The sequence below is a fragment of the Capsicum annuum genome, chromosome 10 (genome assembly GCF_002878395.1).
Source record: "Capsicum annuum cultivar UCD-10X-F1 chromosome 10, UCD10Xv1.1, whole genome shotgun sequence".
Classification (NCBI taxonomy): domain Eukaryota; kingdom Viridiplantae; phylum Streptophyta; class Magnoliopsida; order Solanales; family Solanaceae; genus Capsicum; species Capsicum annuum.
The window spans coordinates 53,545,056-53,559,572 of record NC_061120.1 but is presented as its reverse complement, the minus strand read 5'-3'; the positions used below and the strand labels follow the sequence as shown (position 1 = coordinate 53,559,572).

Sequence of the window (14,517 nt, the reverse complement as noted above, 5' to 3'; positions counted from 1 at the left end):
AGCATCTTCTCTAGTGAACTGTTGCAGACATAAAGTGGTGAGGTAAAATAACATCTTTTGCTGTCACCGTTTGAAGTCAATGCTCGAAATTTTTTTGGGCTTCTCCTCCGGTGCCATTGCTAGCGGAGCATTTATGTGACTTGATGTGGCAATATTAGTTTCCCCCATAGACGCTATCCCATCCATCATTTGACTTTCAGTTGCTATTTTTCTGTCACCACAAGACAAAAAATACTTAGTATTTTCAGAATACTACTTAAAAAAAATAAGCAACTTTAAATTTTTCTTCTTGTTTCTAGTTAACAATGAAGTTTTTTATGACTTTCAATTGTCAACCGAATGATCTTTAACTTGTGATGAAGTTTTTATGACTTCAAATCACTAGTTAAGTTCAGACGGAGTAGAAAGTAAAAACTTTAATCTCCAAAAACAAGCTATACAGATTTTGTAATAGTGATTGTTTCTTTAAGATTGTTATTTCCCACAATATAGTCGGGTATGCAGAATCTATATATTACAACAAAAACTTTAACTCTAGTTCAAGTATAAACAAGAACACAATAAAGTATCAAATACCCTCAACACAAGATCAAAATGACCTTTCCAAGAGGTGTAATTTTTTTTCCAGAAAATAAAGATTATACAGAAATTGAATAGGCCAAGTCGTCCGAATTCATGGAGTTTCCTTAAGAAAATAATTTCCCTCATTGTACCTGAGGTTGTGGAATTTTTCCTCCCAGGATAAAATGGCCAGCAATCCAACTATAGCGGTATCTCAAATGGTCGGATTCTACGAACGCACTCAACGGTTTTTATGATCACACAGAGTATTTTGATGACAAGAAGAATGTTCTTTAGCTCAGAAAATTTCATATTAAGAACCTGTGGAAGAAAGCAGGTTTTTATAGCCATAACATGCCTCTTCGAAAAGGTGGTATTGGTTCAATTTAGAGGTATGAGTTTTTCTTGAAAATGCATGTTTGTTTATCCTAAATAGTGCATCTATTCCGAACAGGTATGTCATTTCGTGAGTCAGTGTGTATTTTCGTTGAACAATTGCAACTTTCTGTAGCATCTGTTCGAAAATAGTGCATCAGTTCATGAAGCCGTGCAACCTTCTGCAGGAACATCAATTTGAAAATGTAAACACTGTTTTTGGATTGAATTTATTTATTTCTGTCAAATACAATTTGTCCAAAAAGATAGATCTCATCGATCGATCATTTGATAAATTCAAATCCAAATCCAAAACTGAAGCTGAAGTCGAGCTGAGTGAGCGACGATGACGATGGCATGAGGCATCATTTAGTTCTTGCCTCACTCTCTATGTGGAGTTAGTGTTTCTCTATATAAACACCCTCAAGTTCTTTTCTTCCACCAATGTGGGAAAGATTAAGCTTGCCAATTTGGGGGTACACTTTCTATTTTTGTGTCTCCTTCCCTCCACTCTTTTAATCTCCATTTTTCCATTCACACTTCTTTCATCTACTATAAACCCAACAATCTCCCACATGAATGGGAAATGGCTATTTTTCGTAAAACTTTTACGGACAAGTATGTGATCATCAAGCAAAGACTGATTGCATCTGGATAATTGGGTTTCCCTTTGAACTTTCCGTAGTGAACATGCATCAGATGCACTCGATCAATTGGTAGATTTGATATCTTTGAACCGTCGAGCTTTAATGTACACCTAGACAACACATGTCACACAACCAACTTTTTACCATTTATGGTTCTCACGGTTTTGTTCTTTTCAGTCATGAACACCTCCCAATTTCATGAGAGCTTAGAGAATAGGCCTTTACTAACATTCTCTGTGAAGCGGCTTCCACTTCGCCCTCACATAAGTGATTTCTAAACATTCAATCCAGTAGATTAAACTATTTGGTCAAATATGCCAAATTTAGATAGTCATTAAAAGACTTTTCACCTTAAGTCTTATCCTAGTTTACTATACATTGTCTACATCATGAGAATGGGTTGGGTAATTGACAATGTTAAACCTGTCAGACACAACTTTATTTGATTTCCTTAAACCTAGCTCTTGGGGTCTCCAGTCTGCTAGGTAGAGTTACCGCCATGCTGACTCGTCCTAGACCTTAAACTCATTCCCTTGGATGTTCTTTCCACTCCTTCTCTAGATAGGCCTTTTGTAAGTGGATCTGACACATTATCCTTTGACTTTACATAGTCAATAGTGATAATTTCACTAGAGAGAAGTTCCCTAACGGTATTACGTCTTCGTCGTATGTGACGAGATTTACCATTGTACATCATGCTCCCTGCCTTACCTATTGCAGCTTGGCTATCACAGTGTATACATACTGGTGCCACTCGCTTGGGCCAATACAAAATATCTTTCAAGAAATTCCGGAGCTATTCTGCTTCTTCACCGACTTTATCTAATGTGGTAAATTCAGATTCCATTGTAGAGCGAGCGATACAAGTCTGTTTAGATGGTTTCCAAGAAACTGCTCCTCCACCGATAGTAAATACATATCTACTTGTGGATTTTACTTCGTTCGATCCGGTAATCCAATTTGCATCACTATATCCTTCAAGTACCACAGGATTTTTATTGTAATGCAAAGAATAGTTTTAAGTGTATTTAAGATACCCCAAAACTCTTTTCATTGCCATCCAATGAGTTTTGTTGGGATTACTCATGTACCGACTAAATTTACTAATTGTACATGCTATGTCTGGTCGTGTACAATTCATTATATACATTAAACATTCCAATACTCTTGCATACTCCAATTGTGAGTCACTTTCACCTTTATTCTTTTAAAGTGCAAAGTTCACATCCAATAGAGTCTTGGCAATACTGAATTTCATATACTTGAACTTGTCAAGTACTTTTTTGATATAATGAGACTGTGACAATGCTAACCCTTGTGGAGTTCGATGGATTCTTATACCTAAGATCACATGTACAACTCCAAAGTCTTTCATATCAAACTTGCTCTCGAGCATTCATTTGGTTACATTTATGTCACAAATGTCTCTGCTGATGATCAACATATCATCCACATATAAACAAACAATGACTTGGTGCTTTGGTGTGTCTTTAATATATACACATTTGTCACATTCATTTATCTTGAATCCGTTTGCCAACATGGTTTGGTCAAACTTTGCATGTCATTGCTTAGGTGCTTATTTTAGTCCATAAAGTGACTTAACAAGTTTACACACCTTATTTTCTTTTCCTGGAGCCACAAGACCCTCAGGTTGTTCCATGTATATTTCTTCCTCCAAATTTTCATTTAGGAATGCGGTCTTCATATCCATTTGATGGATATGAAGATCATATGCCGCCGCCAAGGCAATTAACATTCGAATCGAGGTTATCCTTGTTATTGGCGAGTTTGTATCAAAGTAATAAAGTCCTTTCTTCTGTTTGAAGCCTTTTACTACAAGTCTTGCATTGTATTTGTCAATAGTACCATCCGCCTTCATTTTCCTTTTGAAGATCTATTTAGAACCTAAAGGTTTATTTCCAGGAGGAAGGTCAACCAATTCCCATGTATGGTTGCTTAAGATTGAATCTATCTCACTATTGACTGCCTCTTTCCAAAAGGATGAGTCTGACGACAACATCGCTTCTCTAAACGTTTGAGGCTCATTTTTTAAGAGAAATGTTACAAAATTTGATTCAAATGAAGTTGACGTTCTTTGACATGTATTTCGTCTTGGATTTTCTTCATTATGTACATTCTCACTTGGTTTATCTCGAGGTCATTTAGATCCTCCACTAGACTATTCATGTCTAATTTTATACGGGTAAATATTTTCAAAGAATTCAGTATTGTCTGATTCAATTACTGTGTTTTTATTAATATCCGAATGTTCGGATTTATGAACCAAAAATCGACATGCTTTACTACTTTTAGCATATCCTATGAATACGCAGTCCACCATTTTAGGTCCTATCTTAACCTTTTAGGTATAGGAACTTGAACCTTCGCTAGACACCCCCACACTTTAAAATATTTCAAGTTGGGTTTCCTCCCTTTCCATTTTTCATAAGGAATTGATTGTGTCTTACTATGAGAACTCTGTTGAGTATACGATTGGCCGTAAGGATAGCCTCTCCCATAAGTTTTGCGGTAAATCAGAACTTATAAGTAAGACATTCATCATTTCCTTCAAAGTTCGATTTTTTCTTTTCGTAATTCCATTAGATTGCGGTGAATATGGGGCCATAGTTTGATGGATTATTCCATTCTCTACACGTATTTGCGCAAAGGGAGATTCATATTCTCCGCCCCTATCACTTCTTATCATTTTGATCTTTTTGTCTAACTGGTTTTCAACTTCAGTTTTATATTGCCTAAACGCATCTATTGCTTCATCCTTACTATTTAGCAAATAGATATAACAATATCTTGTGCAATCGTCAATAAAAGTTATGAAATACTTTTTCCCACCACGTGATGTTGTTGACTTCATATCACAAATGTTAGTGTGTATTAAGTCTAAGGAATTGAAATTCCTTTCAATGAACTTATAAGGATGCTTTGCATTCTTCGATTCCACACATGTTTGACACTTTGATTTATTGCACTCAAAGTTTGGCAAAACTTTTAAGTTAATCAATTTTCGTCACGTTTTGTAATTAACATGGCCTAGACGTTCATGCCATAAATCATAAGACTCAAGCAAATAAGAAGAATTCGAACTTTTATTTATTTCAGCAGTCATTACATTATCTTATAAAGACCTTCGGTCAGATAACCTTTCCCTACATATATTTCTCATTTGCTAATTATAATTTTTCCAGAAACGGTTACATATTTGAATCCGTTCTTATCTAGGAGTGAAACAGAAATTAAGTTCCTACGTAACTTCGGAACATATAACACATTGTTCAGTGTCAAAACCTTGCCGAAAGTCATTTTTAAGCAAAATTTTCCTGTTCCCTCCACCTTAGCAGTAGCGGAGTTAGCCATGTAGATCATTTCTTCTGCTTGAGCCAGAAGAAATGACGAAAACAACTCCTTGTTGGCACATACATGGTGGGTGGCACCAGAATCCATCCACCATTCGCGAGGATTCCCCACCAAGTTGCATTCTGAGAACATAGCACACAAATCATCGCATTCTTTGTTGGATTCAATCATATTTGCTTGATCCTTTTTCTTACCTTTTTTGGGGCTCGACAATCTGTGGACTTGTGGCCAATTTTTGCCACAATTGATTGCTTCCATGTTCAACTTTCTTTCTTTTCTTCGAATTGTTTTGGTCATCTTCTACAATATGTGTTCCATTAATTGTAGAAATCCCTTTTGACCTTCTGTCGGTAGCTTTATTATCCTCTTCAATACGAAGTCGGACAATAAGATCTTCAACAGTCATCTCCTTGCGTTTATGTTTTAAGTAGTTTTTGAAGTCTTTCCACAATGCTGGTAGCTTCTCAACTATCGTCGCTCTTTGGAAAGCATCATTCACAATTAAAACTTCTGCTAGGAGATCATGTTTGATGACTTACAACTCTTGTACTTGAGAGACAACAGATTTGCTATCTATCATTTTGAAGTGCAGGAACCGTGCAACAAGGAATTTCTTAATTCCTTCATCATCCGTCTTATATTTTCATTCAAGTACCCCTACAGTTCCTTTGATGTCTTTGTTCCACTACAAATATTGTAGAGGTCATCTTGGAGACCACTCAGAATATAATTCCTACAAAGAAAGTCCGAATATTTCCAAGCTTCTACAATAACGAAGCAGTCTTTGTCCAAGGTTCCCTCGGCTACCTTAGAAAACAGCTGATATGCGACATCCACTCTCTCTTCAAGTTCCAGCTAGACTAGAATATATACTCAGACAAGAAGGGAGAGAAAGTTAGGAATGCCCTTGCTTAAGAGGAATGATTGTGACATGAGAGGTTATGTACTGTCAGAACGAAAGGGGGAACGAACGAAATGAGCTCTCCAAGCGACTACTACTAAGCTTCTTTTTTGAAGACAGACCAAAAACTATCATGGAGACCTATAGAGTTCTATTCTCAGGTATGTTGTCTGTGAAAGGCTCTCTCGCCTACTCTCAGATGAAATCTGAAAAATAAGACGCACCTGGGATCGGATACATCTTCAATCCTTGAATTTCGGTTTTGCCTTTGAGTCAGTCAATCGATTAGAGAAAAAGTGCTTGAGGAACCCGTAACGAAAGGTTTCGGTGAATAGGGCTGCCAGGGCTTACCTAAACTGAGGCACTACTCTTTGCTGATAGTGACCCTAGGCCATGGACCTTTCTTCTCTGAGTCCGCAGATGCTTCCGTCATACTTGGTCTCCTCCATGCCTCCTTTATTCTTCATCATCCGAGCGATCGGAGTTTTCTCCTTTCAAGATATGTCAAACCAAAAAGTTGGGCCAGATGGGGATTGGGGGACATTCTTGATCCCTTCCACAGGTTCTATGTCTATAACCTGGGACATATCAGCAAAAAAAATCTTCCGATGAGCCGCTAGTGAACCATTGCAGACATAAAGTAATGAGGTAAAATAACATCTTTTACTGCCTTTGCTTGAAGTCAATGCCCAAAAATTTTTCACCATTATTGGCGAAGCATTTGTGCAACTTGATATATTTCAAATATACCGCCGGTGTTTCGCATCCATTTTCAACTAGTGTCCCCATCCTTCGTCATCATCATCACACAGTGAATCCATAATAGGAAGCTTCAGACAGTAATACGACAACAATTTAAGCCGTAGATGCATAGGGGAGACCGAGAGGGAGCTAATATTCTTCTTCTCAAATTATTCAGATTTCCCTCTCCTAAACCCCTTCATAGATCTACTCGTATTGTAGATTATATTTAATAGATTGTTCCAACTCCGAAGACTTTCTATTTGAAGGGGTCTGTCTGCATTCACTATTAAGCCTACGCCCTTTCAGTCCTTTTAAGTTTGATCCTTCCCTACACTCGTTATGTTGGTAGTAACCCGATTCGATAAACTTCTCTCATATTTTCCCTTCATCAAGTCATTTTCATTTATACTCAATTAGTGTCTTGACTTGGCTGGTTTGTTGGTTGGGAATGCCATTTCTTCTACTTTTGTTTTTTTCCGAGGTGATAATTGAGCTTCTTTTGGGCGGGAAATTGGATTTGTCCTCTTCTTAGATTTTGTAATTTTGAATTTAAACAGGTCTTTATCGTGGTCCTTTTTTGTTGGGATTTTGTATTGGATACATAATTGACCATTTTTATTTTAGCTGAGGAAGTAAGGAAGAGGATGACGATTTCGGACAACACCAGAGGGTTAATTCTGGCAATATCATCAAGCTTGTTTATTGGAACCAGCTTTATTTTGAAGAAGAAAGGTCTCAAACGTGCTGCTGCTGCTGGTACTCGAGCAGGTTTGTTAATCTTTTCTCTCAATTGAATTGTAAATCAGCATTTTGGACTTTTTCTTTTCTTTGAGAAATTGTTAAAATTGTTAAATAGAGGCCTTTCCTTCTTAGTTATACAATTCATAATGTAAATCATTCAGAGTTAGAGAGCGGTTTGACGACAAAATCTATGTTTAGGTAACATACTTGTGAGTATTTAGTGAAGGAACCCATATGAGGTTATTTTACTTGTGCCACTTCCAAGATTATTAGTGTTCTTTACTATCTATGTACAGGATTACACTTGTTGTTGTTGTTGTTGTATTGACCATGGACATAGGTGAAATGATTGAATGACATTTATTATTGTGTTTCTTTTTTGTCTATATTCTGTTTATTATCTTAATTGTTGTCGTTAAGGCTTGTTAAGAAATTTCAAAATTTTTTGAAACTTGAACTTGACAATCTGGTACCTAGATGAGGTTCTTAGGTTCAGTTTTACTAGTCAATTTGAAGAAAGGGTTTATCTTGAGAAATTTGATTGGGATTGCCAAATTCAAGTTATGGCATCTTAAGATGTGTTCAGGATTTGATAGAAACTCTCATTGAAGATACAATTGAACTAAGAAGTTGAAATGAATGACTTTAGGGAGTAATTAATAATTTTTTTTCACGGAGATCAAGAGAGATTGATGAGTTAGGAAGCTATTGTTGACATTATAAAATTATTCAGCGAAGGCTTGCAGAGATTTGGCCTGAAAGATGCAAAACCTGTGAATACTCCTCTTGTTGCACATTTCAGACTATCGACTGCTTAGTTCCAAGCAAGATGAAGAAGGATGATATATATGGCCTGGGTAGCACATTCCAATATACTTTATATTATGTTTGCAATGATCATATGGAAATTTAACAAAATGTTAGTTTGTGAAATTACGAGTTGTCCATGTTCTGTGAGTGTATTCATAGGAATCCGTGTGAATGTACTTGCAAGGGGCCGAGTGGTTTAGCAAGGGATCTCCACATGGGGGTACTTAGATTTGAAACACCCCTGCATGCTTCTCGGTCGAGCTCATCGTACGGGGCTTGCCTAGTGTGGTTTGCAAGCTATACATTAGAGTGACGTTTACTCTGTATGCACCAGAAGGGTAGCGTTTGCTTTCCCTTGTCATCCAGAAAAGATATCAGTGTGGAAGTTCTAGATATATGTTTGAAGTTGTGGAAAAAGAGCAATACCTTTGTTTGTATTGGCGGCTTTGTTGGTTGCTGGAAAGCACCATTGCAACATCTTGTCACATTATCTTCTATGGTGCTATATATATGGCTATGGCTGAGGCGATTAAAGAAGTTTTGAGATTAAATGGTGTTTGATGAGCTTAGTCCATGTCAGGTGTGATTACTATTTATTGTGATTGAGTTGGGAACAGTTAGAAATATAAAATACTTCAGTCTTCTTCTTTGTTTCTTTTTACAAATTGTTATTGAAATTTCTTCTGTTCTCTTGATATATCACTTCTATTGTTTTTTAAATTAAAACTGCAATGTTTCATTTACTTATTTTCAGTTTTTCTTAAATCTTTTAGTGCCACATTGTCCTTGTCAAAGATAAACAAGATCATTTTGTCCTCATCACATACTGTGCCAACTTCAGGTCACTCAAACAGTTAATTCTCGTATTTACTGCAGGAGTTGGAGGCTATGCTTATTTACTTGAACCACTTTGGTGGACAGGCATGATAACAAGTGAGTAGATCATGAGTTGTCTCCATACCTTAATACCCTTTCTGGATTAGGAATGTATTGGTATTGTGTGGTTTGGATTTCGATGAAAATTTTGGATTTGGATTATGCAGTGATTGTTGGGGAGGTGGCCAATTTTGTGGCTTATATTTATGCTCCTGCAGTTCTGGTGACCCCTCTTGGTGTTTTGAGTATAATTATCAGGTATGATTTTGAAGCTTATGAACTGTTTTTAAACTCTAATAATCAAGCGTGAGAGGTGTTTGCAAACTGACCTTGGTAAATTTTTGCATAGTGCTCTTTTGGCGCACTTTATGTTGAAAGAACGATTGCAAAGATTAGGTGTACTGGGATGCATTTCATGCATTGTAGGCTCAGTTGTTATTGTTATCCATGCACCTCAGGAGAATATGCCAGCTTCTTTACAAGAAATCTGGATGTTGGCAACTCAACCAGGTTCGAGTTTTGTGTCTTTAACATACATGCTTTCTGTTTATCACGCCATAGGTTAGAGAAACCTCATCGCACTTGTAGAAGTTATTACAAATTTCCTCGTTTCTGTCTCTGTCTGCAGCATTTTTGATTTATGTAGCTGCAACCTTATCGATGGTGCTAGCTTTGATTTTGCATTTTGAGCCTCGCTATGGGCAGACAAATATACTGGTTTACTTAGGAATCTGTTCCTTAATGGGTTCATTTACGGTAAACGTGTTTTCTTTTAAGCTACTATTCTTAGCTGCAATGTGGACACAAAACTGTTTCTGGATGTGGTGTGTCTTGCACATATCAACAGTTTGCTACCTTGTCCAGAGATTGGTTGCTGTATTTTTTTCATGTTCTTTGCAGATTGTCAGCATAAAGGCTATTGGAATTGCAATAAAACTTACTTTGGAAGGAATAAGTCAAGTTGCTTATCCTCAGACATGGTTTTTTCTTTCTGTTGCAGTGATATGCGTCGTCACACAGCTAAATTACCTTAATAAGGTAATACTTTATCTTTAGAACAAAATGGATATAGGGGATTTGAGAAGCCAAACCCAACTAATTTGTGATTGATTTGTTCTTAATTGGTGTATTCACGTCAACCTAGCAAACTTTTGCTTTCCCATATCCGTGAGTAGGTTAGGTCATACTTCTATGATCCATGTGAATATTTTCTATCATTCATTTAGATTTAGATATTAAAGTAGTTATTTAGCCTTTATGCACCCCTTTTATTGATGATAATTATTTCATAGTGTCTTGGTATTTTTTTACAAAGATAAAGCATAAACTTGATAATGAGAATTGATCCCAACTATGCTAGAGCGTTCTCCAAAAATGCAGACTTTGTTTATGTTTCTTTTCACGTTTTGTAATTTGGAAATATAATTCAGCTAAAAGATTTTTGTGATGAAGCTCTTAGATGCACATGAATAGTTTAATGTCCAACCTGAGCAGTCCTCTAAGAATGTTCTCATCCTATGTAGTGAAACAGGGTATCACAGTTCAGTTCCTCGAGTCACTTGTTGGTCTTTCTTAAGAGCTTGATGATTTAGCAGCATAATTTTTTATATCTCAAACAAGTAATTCTGTTTGCTAATCTAGCACAATAAGTTCTCTGTTAATATTCTGGTCTAATGTCTTTTTAAATTTTCCTAATTACATGAACGGGGAATGCATAGTTGATGCTTGACTGATTGAGAAAACCTTTTCACTGCTGCTGGACAACTAAAATATTAGTTCATTAAAATGTATACTATTAACATGAGATGTGTAATTTTGTTTTGGAGTTTATGAAATGTATGATTGTTATGGGTCATTCAAGATGGTTCCCTTTGGGAAGTTTAAAAGCATTTCTGATATCTATACTTGATTTGATAGGCACTGGATACATTCAACACCGCAATTGTTTCTCCAATTTATTATGTAATGTTCACCACCATGACCATCATCGCAAGTGCAATAATGTTCAAGGTATTCTGTCAATTGAAGCTCTTCTTGTTATGGTCCTCTATGAATATGGATACAGGGTATTATGAATATTTATCTCGCTTTGCAGGACTGGGCAGGACAAAGTGGCAGTGACATAGTTTCTGCAATATGTGGATTTATAACAGTACTTTCAGGAACAATCATGCTCCATGTCACGAGAGAACAGGAACCAGTTACCGTGCAAGGTATGGATAAGACTAAAGGTTTGCTGGAAGCTTTAAGCCTCACATGTTAATATATATGTTCATTCTAGATACTCTGCTGCCTATTATCTACAACAAGGATGCCATTGTATCTTTTTTTTTTTTTTTTTTTTAAATTGTGTATGTCATCGTATCTTTCTGTTGCACTCCTTTAAAAAATTGATGTTGAACTAAGCGTGATTATTGCTACTTTTCCGTTACTTTGAAGTATGGTGCATCATCACCAAGAGTGAATATATTCTTCAAAGTCATATTATTTGACATATCATCCTTGCTAGCTATTCCATTTGGGATGATCGTCAAGCATCTTGAACACGTTTTTTTGGAAGACATACATTTGTACTCCTGATGTTATATTATCATAGTGGAAGTCGAAATAGGAATGTGATCTTTTTGTAGCTAGATATGCATATATGGAAAATAGGTATTTTTATACTTCTAATATTAAATTGGTTTATGCAGGAACTGTAACATGGTACAATGGGGAACACATAAAGACTATAGAGGATGGACATTACATCCTTTTGCATGATTCAGAATACTTAGACTCATATAATGTCTTGGCGAAGAATTAGAGAAGTTGATTGCAGAACTGGAAGTTCTATCACAGCCGATACCTGAAATGTGCAATGGAGGGAATGAGCGTTCTCGACTTCTCGCTTAAGCTGATTGATCCACCGGCCTGGCAATTTCTTCCTCTGTGCATAATTTTGGGAAAGGTTAGAGGGTGAGGTTTTGATTTCCCAAGATTTCTTGACCAACAGTCGGGGTTTGTTTATATATGTACATATATGGCTTCTTTCTATGTTGTAACATATTATTCATTATTTTTTCATATTGAGATACAGCATATCAAGCATATATTTTTCTGAAGGATGATAAATGGTCTTGTTGCTGTTCGTATTATGGGGTTTGTTTAGATATTAAGTCAAAACTTAGTAAAACTTGCTCATTTGACACCCTAACAAGATCAAAATGGAAAATTTAGAACCCAGGGTGTGTAATGGGACAGTGAAAGATCGAGCTTGAATTAATCAAAAGCACAGAATCCCCTTTTAACTTTAAAGAGAAGCTGTTAAAATTGTACTAGAAAAATAAAGTACTGAAACTTTAAACAAGCTAAACTATAAATGGAGATGAAAAAGGAAATATATTTAATTAAAAAACTTAATCCCTTCCTAGTATTTGAGGAATAGGATTATTTATCTAAAAAAATATATCAGATAAACTACATTGGTGTAGCGGTACTTTAAACGCCAGTGTATATCAAATTCAAAGAACACCTAAAACATCCTTAGCACTTACTTTGTAATTGTACCTTAGAAAAATCACAATCTATTTCATGTGAAAAAAAGATCTTCAACTGATATCTTTTCTCCTGGTTTCTTTTTAAAAAAATAGCATTTTATTTTTCATCCACATTTCATAAAACAATCCAAGAGGGTCCACCACATGATTTCTTTTTAAAAATTAAATTGGACTGTTAGCCCTTTTATTAAAAAAAAAAAATCAATATTTACAAAAGGCCAGACCCAAAAGTGACCGACCGGGCCCAAAACAAACAATCAAGGCACACCGACCACCAGACAAAGAAAACCCTAAACATTTATGAAAGTAGAAAAAATTTCAACTCTCTTAATCTCTCTTTTCGAACAATTTGTCTAACCCATTGTTGAGAATGTGGAATTTTAGCTAATGGAAGGAAAATGGAAAGCTCAACAATAAGCTCAACTGTGGAGGCTCCCTATTGCTGTACCCTTGTCTTCCTTCAAGCCCATCTACCACTACATCTAGCTCAGGTCAAAAAGATCAGTGTCAAACATCAATTTTCTAATCCTCCATCACTGTAGATAGCTCGAATCATAAGTGCCAATCTGTACTCTACTCTTTAAAATCAATAGATAACTATCATATCTAAGGATTTGGGTTAAATTAACACCCATGTTTCGTGAATCTGAGCTGAGTGCTACAGTAATGATGTAAACTGTATGAATCCGCCTCTCTTTATCTCTCCTTAGTTTTATATCTGATTATGTCGATTAGCATGCTTTTTCGTCGTTTACCCTACTTTTTCCTTCAATTAGGGGGTTGAATCTCTTATGAGATTGATACAACCACCAAATTTCCACGAACAAAAGCTTAAACCATGAATTTGTATTCACATTCAATTTTTACTCATCATGTCTAAAATTAACATCTTCAAACTTCCTAATCCTTAAAAAACATAAAATATAGTTTTCACATCTTTTTTATAATTATTGACAAATTATTGATAATCATTCTTATTTTAGAATTTTTATCAATTTATTATCGTATTTTTACTTTTCATAATTTATTAATAATCATTCTTATAATAGGATTTCTATCAATTTATTATTATTTTTAATATTTTATAATTATCTGTACGCATACACGATATGATATCACATTTTTATAATATAATTCTTACTAAATTATATTTTAAAAATATTTTCAATATTCTTTATATTTTTCATAATTACAAATTAATATCTGTATTTTATATATTTTTATGATCCGTAAATGCTAAGTCGGATAAATTATTTTTACACAGTATAATAATTTAATGTCTTGTCGCATTCAACAATGACCGCATAATAATGTTTTGTCGCATCCGACAATGACTATATAATTATGTCTTGTCACATCCGATAATGACAACACATAATGTCTTCTCACATTTGACAATAACAACTCAATGATATTATTCTTTGAATAATAATTCTATTCATTGATAAAAAGGATGAACATTCTTTAGTCAATATCTCAAGGACTAAAGAATGTGCTATTATAAAAAGAGGGGACACCCTTTATCCATTGGGTAATAGAAAGTGTTCAATTTTATTATAAATAGGCAATGGTAAAAGATAATTTTATTCATTTTTTCTCTACACACATATTTTCATATATCCACGTATATTTTCTCTCTCTCAAATATATACACAAAAAATACAAGAAAAAATCTTTCCTCATTTTTTATTTTTTCTTCCAAAAATACACAAATGTATATGAACATTTTTTTTATCACACACAAATTATGTTTTTCTTTCTCTTCTCTCTTAAGAATAAACAAATACACACAATTTTTTTCTATTTTTTCTCTCTCTTAAATACATAAAAAATACATATATACATATAAAAATATATAAAATATTTGCTTCCTATTTTGGTGAAATTCCACCATTTTTACTAAGGAATATGTTGGTTACATTTTATATATATATATATATTTATTTTT

The 14,517-nt window shown here is 35.0% G+C and overlaps 1 protein-coding gene across 3 annotated transcripts; it reads left to right on the top strand.

Moving 5' to 3' along the window:
* The first annotated feature begins 6,031 nt into the window (after positions 1-6,031).
* On the top strand, positions 6,032-12,137 carry LOC107845776 (probable magnesium transporter NIPA6). 3 transcript variants are annotated; one of them, XM_047397910.1, is made up of 10 exons: positions 6,032-6,507; positions 7,228-7,371; positions 9,031-9,087; positions 9,198-9,288; positions 9,380-9,540; positions 9,659-9,786; positions 9,931-10,068; positions 10,948-11,040; positions 11,126-11,243; positions 11,724-12,137. In XM_047397910.1, the coding sequence occupies exons 2-10, from the start codon at positions 7,248-7,250 to the stop codon at positions 11,834-11,836; spliced, it is 1,023 nt and encodes a 340-aa protein (XP_047253866.1). In that variant the 5' UTR covers positions 6,032-6,507; positions 7,228-7,247; the 3' UTR covers positions 11,837-12,137. The 3 variants fall into 3 exon arrangements, with proteins under 3 accessions (XP_047253866.1, XP_016545744.2, XP_016545743.2); XM_016690258.2 differs by lacking the exon at positions 6,032-6,507 and adding an exon at positions 6,578-6,948; XM_016690257.2 differs by lacking the exon at positions 6,032-6,507 and adding an exon at positions 6,578-7,084.
* Positions 12,138-14,517: the final 2,380 nt, after the last annotated feature.